At 41.8% G+C, this 12,856-nt stretch overlaps 1 protein-coding gene across 8 annotated transcripts in view; it reads right to left on the bottom strand.

Moving 5' to 3' along the window:
- oxr1a (oxidation resistance 1a) overlaps nucleotides 1-12,856 on the bottom strand; it is a 154,266-nt gene that overhangs the window by 23,587 nt on the left and 117,823 nt on the right. For all 8 annotated transcript variants that reach the window (XM_086114347.1, XM_086114345.1, XM_086114349.1 and 5 more), the window contains 2 exons: nucleotides 2,947-3,099; nucleotides 815-999 (listed from right to left, as the gene is read on the bottom strand). In XM_086114347.1, coding sequence (XP_085970473.1) covers nucleotides 815-999; nucleotides 2,947-3,099 — 338 coding nt within the window. The remainder of the gene's footprint in view (nucleotides 1-814; nucleotides 1,000-2,946; nucleotides 3,100-12,856) is intronic.

Raw genomic sequence — 12,856 nt, 5'->3', positions numbered from 1 at the left:
ACTGGTCAAGACCATGCTGCCAGCAGAGGAAACAAACAAACAAAACAAAACAAAAGACTCCACAGGGCTCCAACACTATATCTGGCTTGGACAGGCTTGTAACATAAAAACAATTCAACTGAAGCAAAGGGAAAACAGACAATTCTGTGGGAGGAAACAACTGATTCCACAGAGGTGACTAATTCCTTCTGTATACAGAGGAACAACCAAAGTGTAGGAAGCTGAGGCATACTTAATTAACCCTGGTATAATTGCATATTCATTGGTGCTTTGGTAAATACTGGAAAAGAATTAAACTGTCAACTGGTTGCTGATGCAATCAGACCGTGGGTGCAACAAGAAAAACACATTGATTAAAAGAATTTCGCTACATTTCCAAGAGGGTCATAGCTGGGGGGGGGGGGGGTTGATGGGAAAGTGGAAAAAATATGAACCAGATGAAAGAGAGGAACAGTCAAACAAATAGCACCGATAGATGCATCTTTTAATAAAGATTTGATCCCACAAACAAACAAATGAACGATTTAACATTTGACCTAATGAACTTTCAACATCTTGGTTGGATAAGTTATTCTTTAAAAAAAGTTAGGCAAAATGGGAGGGGGGGCGGCTGAAGTAACACTGAAAAAGAACTTGACTCAAGTCAGTCCTCTTGTTTAAAGCATCACTAAAAATGACTTCAGATCTTTTAAAAATAGGAAAATGTCGCTGAAGGAAGAAGCGCAATTACATTTGCATCTCGTGGCCGCTCATAGCTTGTAAATTTACTTCTTCGTATGATCGATTCAGATTGTGTGTGTATTGGTTCTCTTACTCAGGCACCGTCTCTCTGATCTTGGCATCAGTGATCTCTTTAAAGATGGCAGCAGATTGGACTTCTTCCAGAGGACACATGATACCATACTCCTCGCACCCATGGGCCTGTACTAGTGGGTCCATTCGATGAGGATCAAACATGATGTTATTGGGTGTCACCAGCAATACCCCACTTACTGAACCCTGAAAAAAATGCAAGAGGAAGAAAGTGGGATATGTGAGGAGCAGTGTCAGGCTGGGATCATAGCTGTTGTGCATTGCTACTGTCGTACGTGTAGACAGAAAGGGGTAGTCTCACTTTCCCCAGGGGCATCCATGTAAATATTTCAATACACTGAAAGACAAAGTTAAGATTTTATTTACCACTAACTGTAAAGAAGACCCAATTTGAAACTGACGCTGTTCTAAATCAAGTTCTCGTTAAGTTACTGACTGAGTGCCTCCCACTTAAATACAGTACATTCATTTGGAAGCTGAAAGTGAATCATTAATGGTTCAATACCATCGATCTCTGTGTTGTGTCTGGCGAGGAAAGCTGTCTCCAAAACACATTTGCTTACATGCAGCCAGTGGCTAATGTCTTTCAAATTCATTGAAGGAATTCCAGCTTGGTAGAATTAAATGGAACAAAATATAGAAAATGGAATTTTAATACTAACAGTTGAGCCTCCGGAGTGCTGCCCATCCATCAAGCGTGAACTTCAACAAGTAAATCTTTAGTTCACTGCATGGTTCTGAAAATGTGTATGTGAACGTGCAGTTAAAATAACTACTCCAACGATGAGTCTCTTAGCCAATGACTTGGCAACTTGTCTGGATGAAGTTCCAGAGCGCAAACATCAAAATGGTAACCAGCTCTGCGTGTTAGCAAAAATGAACAAACAGTGTTAAGAGCACTCAGATAATTCTGTTCATCTTCTAAATTGTCGATGTGTGTATTTGCCACGGTCATGTGCCGTGCGGCTACATTAATTGACAATTAGCTTTAGGTTTATGTGTTGGATGGGATCTGGTTAAATCAGCTTGTGGTTGGCTGGCTTCTTGCAAGTTAAACAGAAGTGTGTTAGGTGTCGTTCGATTCAAAGAAGAGCGTTAGACCACAACATTGGCCAGTGCCCAGTGGGGTGGTTGTGTTTAGCGATGTGTTCATGTCGTGTCACATTCACAGAGGTACATTTTTGCCTTTTGCGCTCATCTTGAAACTAAAAGCACTTGCTTGTTTGACATACTCTATAGCCGGGATCATCACGGATTTTGAACCTGAGACCCACTTCTTGGGTACTGATTAATGCAAAGGGCTCCAAGTGTGATATACATTTCTGAAATAGCATATTTGCTCACGTTACTACCTATCACAATGTTTTTACTGTACGTTGTTGTTAAAAATGAATAATTCATAATTCATTTTTATGAAGACACCAATCATGTTCATGATTTCTCAAAATAATTAGGAAATGCACAACACTTTATTCCTAAAAAGCGCTGCCAGAATGGACATGGCCAAACGCCAGGCAGAGACGTGGCAGCAAGATGCGGGCCACTGTTGGTCAATCTAATGAAAGCCATGACCGCCCTTGGCCCAGCAGTAGATGGGTTACATGAAGGTTGGCGCACTGCATGACACAGATGCAACCTGAAAATGAGCCAATTTCACCATGGCAAAAGTATTCAGGAACACCGTGTATCATTCTTCTTTCTTGGGGTATTTTGACATGCGGCAGACATTAATACACCAGACAAATTGTGAAAAAAAATGCACATCATTATCTTCAAATAGTCAACAAAAACAACAAACGGTCTATGCCCAATATGAACCAATTGTAGGGAAAAGCCTTAAAATCTGTACATTACTTGCAATAAAAAAGAAAGCGGATTTTAAGTGAGGTGAATTTAATGCTTTAAGAGATTGCTGACAATTTTTTTTCATGTTGAAAATGGACAACATTGTGCAGCGATTTTGCATTGAGACTTGGTGCTGTGATAAAGAATTATTGGATTAAAAAATCTGATTCGACTGTGAAAAAAATGTCTTTTTTTAACGAATGAATGTTAAGGAATGTTTATTCATTAAATTGAATATTTTTATCTCTCACGTAATATCTTCTCCCACCGTAAACAAGACCACCTTACCTTTCCATCAGTTATGTACTTGCAGTTGATTTTAAGGAACTTCTCCGTAAGGGCCTCTTCCTCCTCGGAGGTGGATGACACCACTCTGGATTGACGTAGGGCAGAAAACACTGGAGGGAGAACAGCTTCTGGTTTTGAGGGTCCATCTGAATCCTGTGGGCAAGGTGGGTAGAACCAGGACATCATGGGCGCAAAGGGAAAAGAAGGCACATTAGTTAGTCGCGAACTGGGTCTATTGACATAAATGTTGAAGTGAAGGCAAAAGTACACGCATTTAAGCTATTCCACGGTTGAAAAAATTATAATTTCGAAAATAAGGTCATACGATAATATACACTGACAAACACGGAAAGTTTGTTCCACTTGGAAACACATGGTGTTACTAATTTGTGTCTTATTTGATTATACTAATGCAGTTGAGTCTTTAAGTATATGAACTATGTATCTAGGGATGATTTTTTCCCCCGCTTCCAGTACACATGGAATTCACCACTTTAATGAGGTTAACATTTTTCTGCTTTCCCATAATTTGATCCCACTGAATATTATCTACTCTGTATAATGAAAATGCCCTCATATGAAGTAAAGCAATTCTTGACACACATGCCTCACATTTATCGATCAACACACAGTAATCCCCAAAGGTTGCACATGCAACACAAAATTCATTCCAATTACATACAAACCAATATAAGAACATTACAAAAAGACATTTAAAGAAATTGTGACAAAATAAAGTCAATTTAATTCTTTTTTTTCCTTTTAAATCAAACGCTATTGGTTGACTATTAACAGCATTTTACTTTTTATGTTACACCCTCATCCCAAAAAGATTTTTTTTTCTCATCAAAATCCTAAATACTTTGCTGTTGCACTTTTGGCAACAATTACAGCCTCAAGTTAGGGCTGGGCGATATGGCCCAAAATTCATATCAAAGAATCTCAATTACATCCTTTCACGGTAATGGTATACATCACAATATATAATTAAAGGCAAAAATATCCATAAGAATATTTTAATAAATGAATAATGTCTGAATAGGCTAATTCGATACTCCATTTGAGAAGCTAAACCGATTAAATAAATAGCGATAAATATGAATTAGGATAATATTTAATGTGCAAATCTCAAGTCTGAATCAAATGTTAGCACTCCCTAGTGCAAACAAAAACTACCGGTAATATTGTTGACGTTTGACATGAAAACAGAACAACTGACTGTCAATTTAGTTTCGATATATGTCGTTCAGGTGACACGATGGTCGACAGTGAAACGTAATTCCGCTATCTGGAATGGGAACTGTTTTTGTTCGGCTGAAACAGATGGGAGGTTTGGTGACCCCCACCCCCCTCCCCCGATCCCCCACACCGCCCCCAATACATCGTCTGTGCCACAGGGAGACAGTGAATGAGGCCTGTCTGAATTAATTGCCCATGAGCACCATTTTGGAGGCTGGAACTCAATGACTGTTACTTAAGATTACTGTGAAAAACGGCACAAAGGAGAGTGACAATTTGGCATCAAGTGCCTTGAAAATGAAGCAGAAACAGGAATGGGAGTCAGCAGCACAGAGGCATCTTCATTCGAATCAATCCCAAATTGTTCGCCGTGATAGATACACATCTCTTGCACATGCCAGAATCTTGAGATTTAGATTTATCCATCATTCAGTGACAAATTAGGGGCGACAATCCCTAAAATGTTACCACAAGTGAAAATAAATTATTGTGTCCATAACACGATACAATCCTCCATCAATTTTCTTCCTGTTTATCCTCATTGGGGTTGTGGGTGTGCTGGATCCTATCCCAACTAGCTTCGAACAAGAGGCGCGGTAAACACTGGACTGGATACCAGCTACCTTGCTTTAACCAATAAGCCAATAAGTTGCCCCCCGCCCCCCCCCCACCACAGTCTTTAATGAACCTAACATGAATGTTTATGGAATTTGGGAGGAAACTGGAGTACATGGAGAAAAACTGACACAAGCAGAAGGACATGCAAACTCCACAAACAACGGCTGGAGCCGAGTTACCAACCCACCAACTCTGAACTGTGAAGAGATCGATGTAATCAGTCGGCTACCATGCCGCCCACAACGCTAAACAGACTAGCACAAAAACATCTTTGGATCTCCCCAGCAGGTCACCGAAATTCATCAGAACATCATGAAACACGACCACAGCATTATAAACGCACATCATGACACAAATAGCAAGAAAGTCAATAAATTGCTACACCCAAAAAAATAATACTGAAGTGATCATAATCACAGAGGGCTGCATTTGTGTTTGTCCATCCATCTGGCAGACACCTTCCTAGTTCACCCAAAAAAGATGCAAGATGGAATGGATGCATGAGCTTTAAGAATAGAACTGGAAAGATTAACCGGTGGCAGAAGACAGAATGAGACTGAGTTAGGAATAATAACGGCAAAAAAGGCTAAGCAGATGGTGATAATTTTAGCAACTGACAAAAAAAAAAAAGACTTCTGCCAGTATAAGCAAGACTGGAAAAACCCTTCCCAAAGAGAACAGAATCTAGGACAGGAAGACAGACAACGGAGACTGCACATTACTATATTAACTCTCAATAGGTGAAGGGGGCAGTTAAATCCTGAAACAAAGGAAAATTAGAGCAACACCCGAGTAGAACTGATTCACTCAAGTAGTGAAGATGAATCAACATGCCCACAACTAGGAACACTACAGAAGAAACATTTGATATCATAACTGTGGCCAAAATGATCATGGTTATCCATTTTGTCACAATGCTGTTCAAATATGTGGAAATCTTGATTGATGTCACTTCATGTCTTTCGCCATGTTCAGAAATGACAGAGAACAGTAACACGTGCATCTGATTTCTTCTGTTGTGCTGGACTTGCTTCTTCTTCTTCTTTGCTTCTTCTGTTTGTTGTACAATAACATTCAGAAAAACACCCGCATCCCACATGCTAAATACGGATAGGATAATTCAATTTCAAAAAGAGAAAATTGATTTTATGCTCAGTGAAATTTTCACATCCACAATGTTTGTTCAATGACTAAACCGTTTACGGTTTCAACATTTCCCTCAAAAATTGACAACAAATCTCTCCAACAGAAGAATATCCCACCGTCACGATGGGTTCACTCAACTAAAATATGTATTTAAATTCAGGATTAGAGATTCATTTTCCCAGATGAAGGGTCTAAGTCAAAAACCCGAACCCAAGTGAGTTGCAGCTACAGGATAGGGGAAGACTCTACATTTGCATTCTGGGATGGGGCAAAATCCCATGGTAAGTCCAAAATGGCAACACAACATAGAGTATCATTCGGTACTGAGACAATTATTCAAATCCTTATCAGCATGCGAGCCCTCCAAAAAGTTTTGCAGTACTCGTTTTTACGAAATCTGACAAAATTATGTCAAATCAAAATTATGACCACAATAATAATAATGTCAACTTTGTGCATTTACGCTTTACAGTGATATCAAAGGACCATAAAAAGTTAATCTCCTTGGCCGAGGAGGAAATGAAAACGTCCTCCTGATGAGGACAAAGGACAAAAAACAGTCAAGGAGGACTGACAGTAGTGTGTGGGAGTTCTCGTCAAGCGGGATTTTGGCCACTTGGGGAGGGCGTCATGAGCCAGTTGAGAAGTGAAGATCTGGAGAGTCTTAGCCCTTAGCAAGTCTGCTATTCTACTGACACGAACCCACGCAGTTCCCTCTCATTGTCTCCTGGTGCAATCGACAAACAGCCTGCGGCTACTGACCCACACAGACAGTGCAACTCAGACTGTGGCAGTCAGCGGAAGATGCAGTGGGCCTAGCTTCCAACAACAATAAGCCTTCTGCAACCAGGGAATATGAGTTAAAAAAAAAAAGAAAAAAGAAGCTGCTCTAAAATGGAAGAAAGGTACGTTAATATTTGTTGGGACAGAAAGTGATTCATCTCTGATCTGAGAGACCCGCTACTGTCAAGTGTTTTGCAAACTAAGTGTTCCAGATGAGCTCGATGGCTGTGGGAATTTGTCTGCGTTTTTACTGGCTTGTCATCCACTTATAGTGACCCCAGTTCACCTACACAACTGCAGTTCTTGGCTCCACTTCACGAGCAATTCACTTCTTAATGACTCATTCGAGCAGGCGTTTCACCTCCCTGGTTAAATATAAAAGGGAGCAAGATTTTCCACCTTGAATGCAAGAGTTCAAACAAGACAGGCATACCTGCCAGCAGGCAAATTTTACAGTCCAAATTACCAAGCATACACCTGGGATGAGACGGGCCTCTGCAGATGTCAAAATATGTCCTCGCTTATAGGCATGCTTAACCAACAACTGACTTACCGGTAGATCCTGTGTAATTAAGACTGCCAGACATCAGAAGAGGGGTGTAAATGTATCAAGGGCTAAAAATGTTCACACCAATTGTAGAAGACATTCATTCATTCATTCATTTTCCGAACCGCTTAATCCTCACTAGGGTCGCGGGGGGTGCTGGAGCCTATCCCAGCCGTCTTCGGGCAGTAGGCAGGGGACACCCTGAACCGGTTGCCAGCCAATCGCAGGGCACACAGAGACGAACAACCATGCGCACTCACACTCACGCCTAGGGACAATTTAGCGTGTTCAATCAGCCTGCCATGCATGTTTTTGGAACGTGGGAGGAAACCGGAGTACCCGGAGAAAACCCACGCAGGCCCGGGGAGAACATGCAAACTCCACACAGGGAGGCCGGAGCTGGAATTGAACCCGGTACCTCTGCACTGTGAAGTCGACGTGCTAACCACTGGACTACCGGGCCGCCTTGTAGAAGACAGCCGAGTGGTATTCAGAAGCCCTTAGCCTGTGTGGTTACTCCCGTGGTCATAGAATTCACCACTTAACTTTGGTGACAGAGGTATGTTTAACCAATGGAAACCATTCAAACCAACATAAGGAAAGTAGCGCCTTGAGATACAAGTGACCTAACAGGTTTTAAGTCATAATTGTTGGACGACACTATGCGGCTGCCTGACTGATGCACTTTTAGCCCTCTTTACCAAATCTGCGTATCGGAATTTGATGTAGGATGCCCCGATACCATTTTTTGAGGCCGAGTACAAGTACTTATATTTCATTATTCGCCAATGCCAAGTATTAATACATTGATCCCTCGTTTTTCAGCAGTTAATTGGCACCGGACCGGACCCCCTCGTGACATGTGGAAAACCACAAGGTCTCAGTTGGAGGGTCTTGCAAAAGGACAAAGACTCAAAAACCACAAATAAAAAGCAGAATTGCACAGGCAATATGATGAGGTCACCCCATGGCAAAAATATCTAAATTACAAAGTACCCATCTAGTCCATCCTAATTGATCAAGATTACAAGAGCAATGATACCTAAAAACTGGACCCTGAAGGTCCAGTAGTCGATGAGTCACGATGCACTTGTGTTTACTTCTGTATGTGTTATGAACAAATGTACATAACTGTATGGTGATGGAATGATGAAAAGAGTGTGCCAGCCCTCACAGATGACCATAGAGCAAGTATGCCAACAAACTAGTGGCTGCCAAATAATCCAATGACAGCAAGCCTCGCAGATACAAAGTCAGCCGGTTCTACATGCATGCACACGCACAGTTCGCCAATGATCTATGACTGCAAGGTGTGCTGGCTTTAGCTGCCAATACCAACAGGCCGGCAGGCACCATGCTGCAGAGATGCTCCAATTGGCCTTTAGTTTAATGAAATAAACACAAAAGCACCAGAATGTAATAGCTCCCAGTCCCCTCCACAAAGCACCCCCCACCCCCCCAAAAAAGACCTTTATTGACACATTATCCACAAAATATTCCAAATGCAATTATGAGCATACTGCCCTCTCTGGTGTGTGCTCTTTAACCTGACGGTGCAAGTAGGGTGACAAGTCGTTGACCGAAGACCTAAAGAAGTCAAAGTCAGAAAAGTAAATTCAAGCTGAAGCTAAGCTCCAGCAGGCCTGAGTGCTTTCTTGCGGTCTTTATCAGAATCTTCTAACACGCTGCTGTAGTCTGCCAGCTATCTGCTAGTTGCCAACACAAGCTTCTCCTCTGGTGAGCCTAACAAATGCAACATATTCAACACTGTGAGTTAAACATCCTTTGGTCCCCTGAAAGGTGCTACATAAATCTAAGATATATTGATGATAAAATTCATTACATTTTGCTATTTGTGGCGGGTCTTGGTTGTTAACACCTGCGGATAGCGAGGGCTCTTATGCACAGCAACATTAGTTTAGCCACTGCAAATGGGTCTCGTTTGATGAATCACATTGAACATGCTAAAGCGAGCTATTTGAATCTTGTTTCTTGGAATTTTGTGCCCTAGAAATGTCTGATATTGCATTTTATTTGAGGGAAATTCACGAAAAGATTTGCGCGGATATTAGGCAGGCATATTCCTGAGTGCCCCTGGTTAGCAGATTAGCTAACACACCATCCTTTACAAAAAGCAAGTAGTGCTAGTTAAGTTAAATGGCCGTGACCGTGGCAACGTACACATCCAAATTCAGATATTTTGTTCCCGTCTAACCAGCGGAAAACGAATTTCGGATTTATGCTGAAGTACGTCACATTCTACGTCACTCCTATGCATCATGGTAATAATCTGTCATATTTCCATGCAAATGGTCATGAATATGCACTGTCCTTTTTTAAATAAATACAATAAATGAATTATTAATTTATGTTGCTGTTATGCGTGTGCCTGTGATTTCGAGCCCATCCCACAACACTGTGTCAGCACAACTTTCCTGATTTGTGGCATATGTCTAACCTTCTGTTTGTTTTTCCAGCACAAGATGAAAGTCCTCTTTAATAAATGGTACGATGAACAATCGCTTAATCAAACAACATACCCACATCTGACTTGTATTTGTTAGCGTGCGCGAGAAAGTCCTCACGGCACACTCAGTGGCTCCCTGCAGGCACAACACGGTGACCTCTGAGGATGTGTTTGTTTTTTTTGTCGTGGTTAATTTAGCAGTGGCACGATAATCCGAACATACTGTATCCAAGAAAGTTTAATGTCATATAGGATCTTTAAACCATCTGGTGGCAAATGTGACTATTTTTATAGTGAGAAACAAATGAGAGGCATCTGAAAGAGTTTCTTTTCAGAGCTCTTGTATTCATCTGTGTTGTATTACTTTTGCAAGATGCGCTTGCACTACGCATCTTAAAGTAACACTCTCATTAGAAACGGCAAGACATAGAAAGGCTTGTAATTAAAACGCGGGCCAAAAAATAGAATCCAAGGATGTTATTTACTTTCTTCCTGACATGATATGAAGATTCTTACCAAATAAAACACAATCCGGCAGATGGGGAAACGCTCTCTTTCGAAGCACGCTTACTTTGCCTGGAATAATTGCTGCTCATCTCTGAGAGCAAGTTGTTTATTAGTTGGTCGAAATAGCTGACATGTCATCACTTTAAATGGTGTTATTTCTCTGCATTCAAAGCTGTTCAGTCAGTTTCCTTTTTTTGAGGGGCTTTTCAACGCCAAAGAAAATTCAACGGACAGTTGAAAGCAGACAAGGAAGACACAGAGGAATTGTTATGTCGGGAAGGTCTCGTGGAACAGTGGAGGAGACGGTGATAATGATGGAGACAGCAGTGCGCGTTTTCTTACAAAGTTTCATAAGGAGACATTCTCTATTCACGTTGGGGAATATTTTTTGCGTGCTTAAATTAGAAAAGGCGCACACATTTTTGGGCTGCGTATATCTTCCCAGGGCGGCCCGGTAGTCCAGTGGTTAGCACGTCGGCTTCACAGTGCAGAGGTACCGGGTTCAATTCCAGCTCCGGCCTCCCTGTGTGGAGTTTGCATGTTCTCCCCGGGCCTGCGTGGGTTTTCTCCGGGTGCTCCGGTTTCCTCCCACATTCCAAAAACATGCATGGCAGGCTGATTGGGCGCTCTAAATTGTCCCTAGGTGTGAGTGTGGGCGTGAATGGTTGTTCGTCTCTGTGTGCCCTGCGATTGGCTGGCAACTGATTCAGGGTGTCCCCCGCCTACTGCCCGGAGACGGCTGGGATAGGCTCCAGCACCCCCCGCGACCCTAGTGAGGATCAAGCGGTTCGGAAAATGGATGGATGGATATCTTCCCATCGACTGAAGTGTGTCACTTACACAGTTCGCATTCTGGGTGGAGCAACACTAAAACAAGGAAGTTCCCCTGTCAAATCTGGCTCGACACGAATTCCGCCAAAGACTTAAAAGCCTATACAAGTATATGCTCCTAAGCACTCCAGAAAAAAAACACATAAAAAAAAAAGGCGTGTGGCGTGTTATTATTTGACGGTGTGTAATTGATTCCATGTGGCGTGTGACCTGATCAACACATTCGTTTTGCAACAGACTCAAATATTTGTTCAGTTATGAGTAGTTTTCTGATTAAAATGACTTTAATTAAATTTGTTAAGCGCAAAATGCAAAAACACAAGCCTCTTCAACGTGGTAGCACACACATCACTGGCGATGATTATTGCAACTTCCGAATCCATTAGGCAAGTTCATTTCACATTTAAAGTGTGACATATTTTCCTAATGGACCTTTATGGAATTTACAGACCTTATGACACCTCCACGATCTGGAGATTCGGGGCACTCTGGGACTCCACAGAGTCAGTCCTCTTTAGCGGTTACATACAAATTTTCAAGTTATGTATGGTTGGTGTGCCAACTGGAGAAGCGGCGTACTGTACTTTGAAAGTGCGCAAGCCAGGCGCATAAAAAAAATGATGTGAATTGGAGACTATGATCCATGGTGGAGCGCAAACATAATTATTTCTTGGGAGACAGCTGGGCTTATTCGGATGTTGCTGCCAGACTACCTGAAGAAATGGCTTAATGCAAATTTCAGAGTTAACAGGGGGCTCAAAAAGTGATTTTATATTTAAAAAAAAAAAAAAAAAAAAGGAAAACACATCCAGAGTTCAGGATCCAAAGTCAGCTGGAACAGTTTCCAGCTCAGACCCTTAACATGAAAAGAGGCAGAAGATGGCTGGAAAAATAAAACACTAACGTACCCTAAATTAAAATGATCATCGCATGGTAGCGGGACTGCTGCTACAAAGTGGACACTACAGCGTCCAGAGAGAAGGTCAAGCAACATGGTCAGTGCATTCTGTGTGTGTTTATGTCGCTTTTACAATGAAAAATTGGTCGTGGTTTACTTCACGCAGAGGTCATGGGTTCAATCCTGGCTCTGGCCTTCCTGTTTGGAGTTTGCATGTTCTCCCTGGGCCTGTGTGGTTTTTCTCCGAGTATTCCGGTTCCCTCCCACATTACAAAAACATGCGTGGTAGGCTGATTGAACACTCTAAATTGTCCCTAGGTATGAGTATGAGCGTGGATGCTTGTTTGTCTCTGTGTGCATTGCGATTGGCTGGCAACAGGTTCAGGGTGTCCACCGCCTACTGCCCGAAGACAGCTGGGATAGCCTCCAGCACCCCCCTCGACCCTTGTGAGGATAAAGCGGATAGGAAAATGGATGGATGGATGGGTTTACTTGACTCAACGGCATCTGCTTAGCACGGCTGGCTGACCAGTACAATGTCATAGATGTTTTTACCAATTGAAAGCCTCCCTAAATAGTCCCAAGTGGAGACGAGGTACCACACAATTGAAACAGATCATAACAATGATGAAAGTGTCCACAAAGCTTTTAAAATAATTTCACACATGTACAGTATGTGAAAAAAGGTTGGTGCTGTCCTAACCAAGCATCGTTGATCAATTGGTGCTCATGTAATGAATGACCTGGGTGAATATTCATAGGCGTGTATAAGGATTTTCAAAGTGCTTTTGCAATGTAAAACACAGCTTCATTTTTACATCCAATAAACAAAAAATAACATTTTGACTGGCATTTAAATCAGAAATACAACATA

Source organism: Hippocampus guttulatus, chromosome 6 (genome assembly GCF_054856545.1).
Source record: "Hippocampus guttulatus isolate MCC_2025c chromosome 6, RoL_Hgut_1.0, whole genome shotgun sequence".
Taxonomy (NCBI): domain Eukaryota; kingdom Metazoa; phylum Chordata; class Actinopteri; order Syngnathiformes; family Syngnathidae; genus Hippocampus; species Hippocampus guttulatus.
Note: the sequence above shows the minus strand (reverse complement) of the source record. Positions and strands in the feature narration are given on the sequence as shown.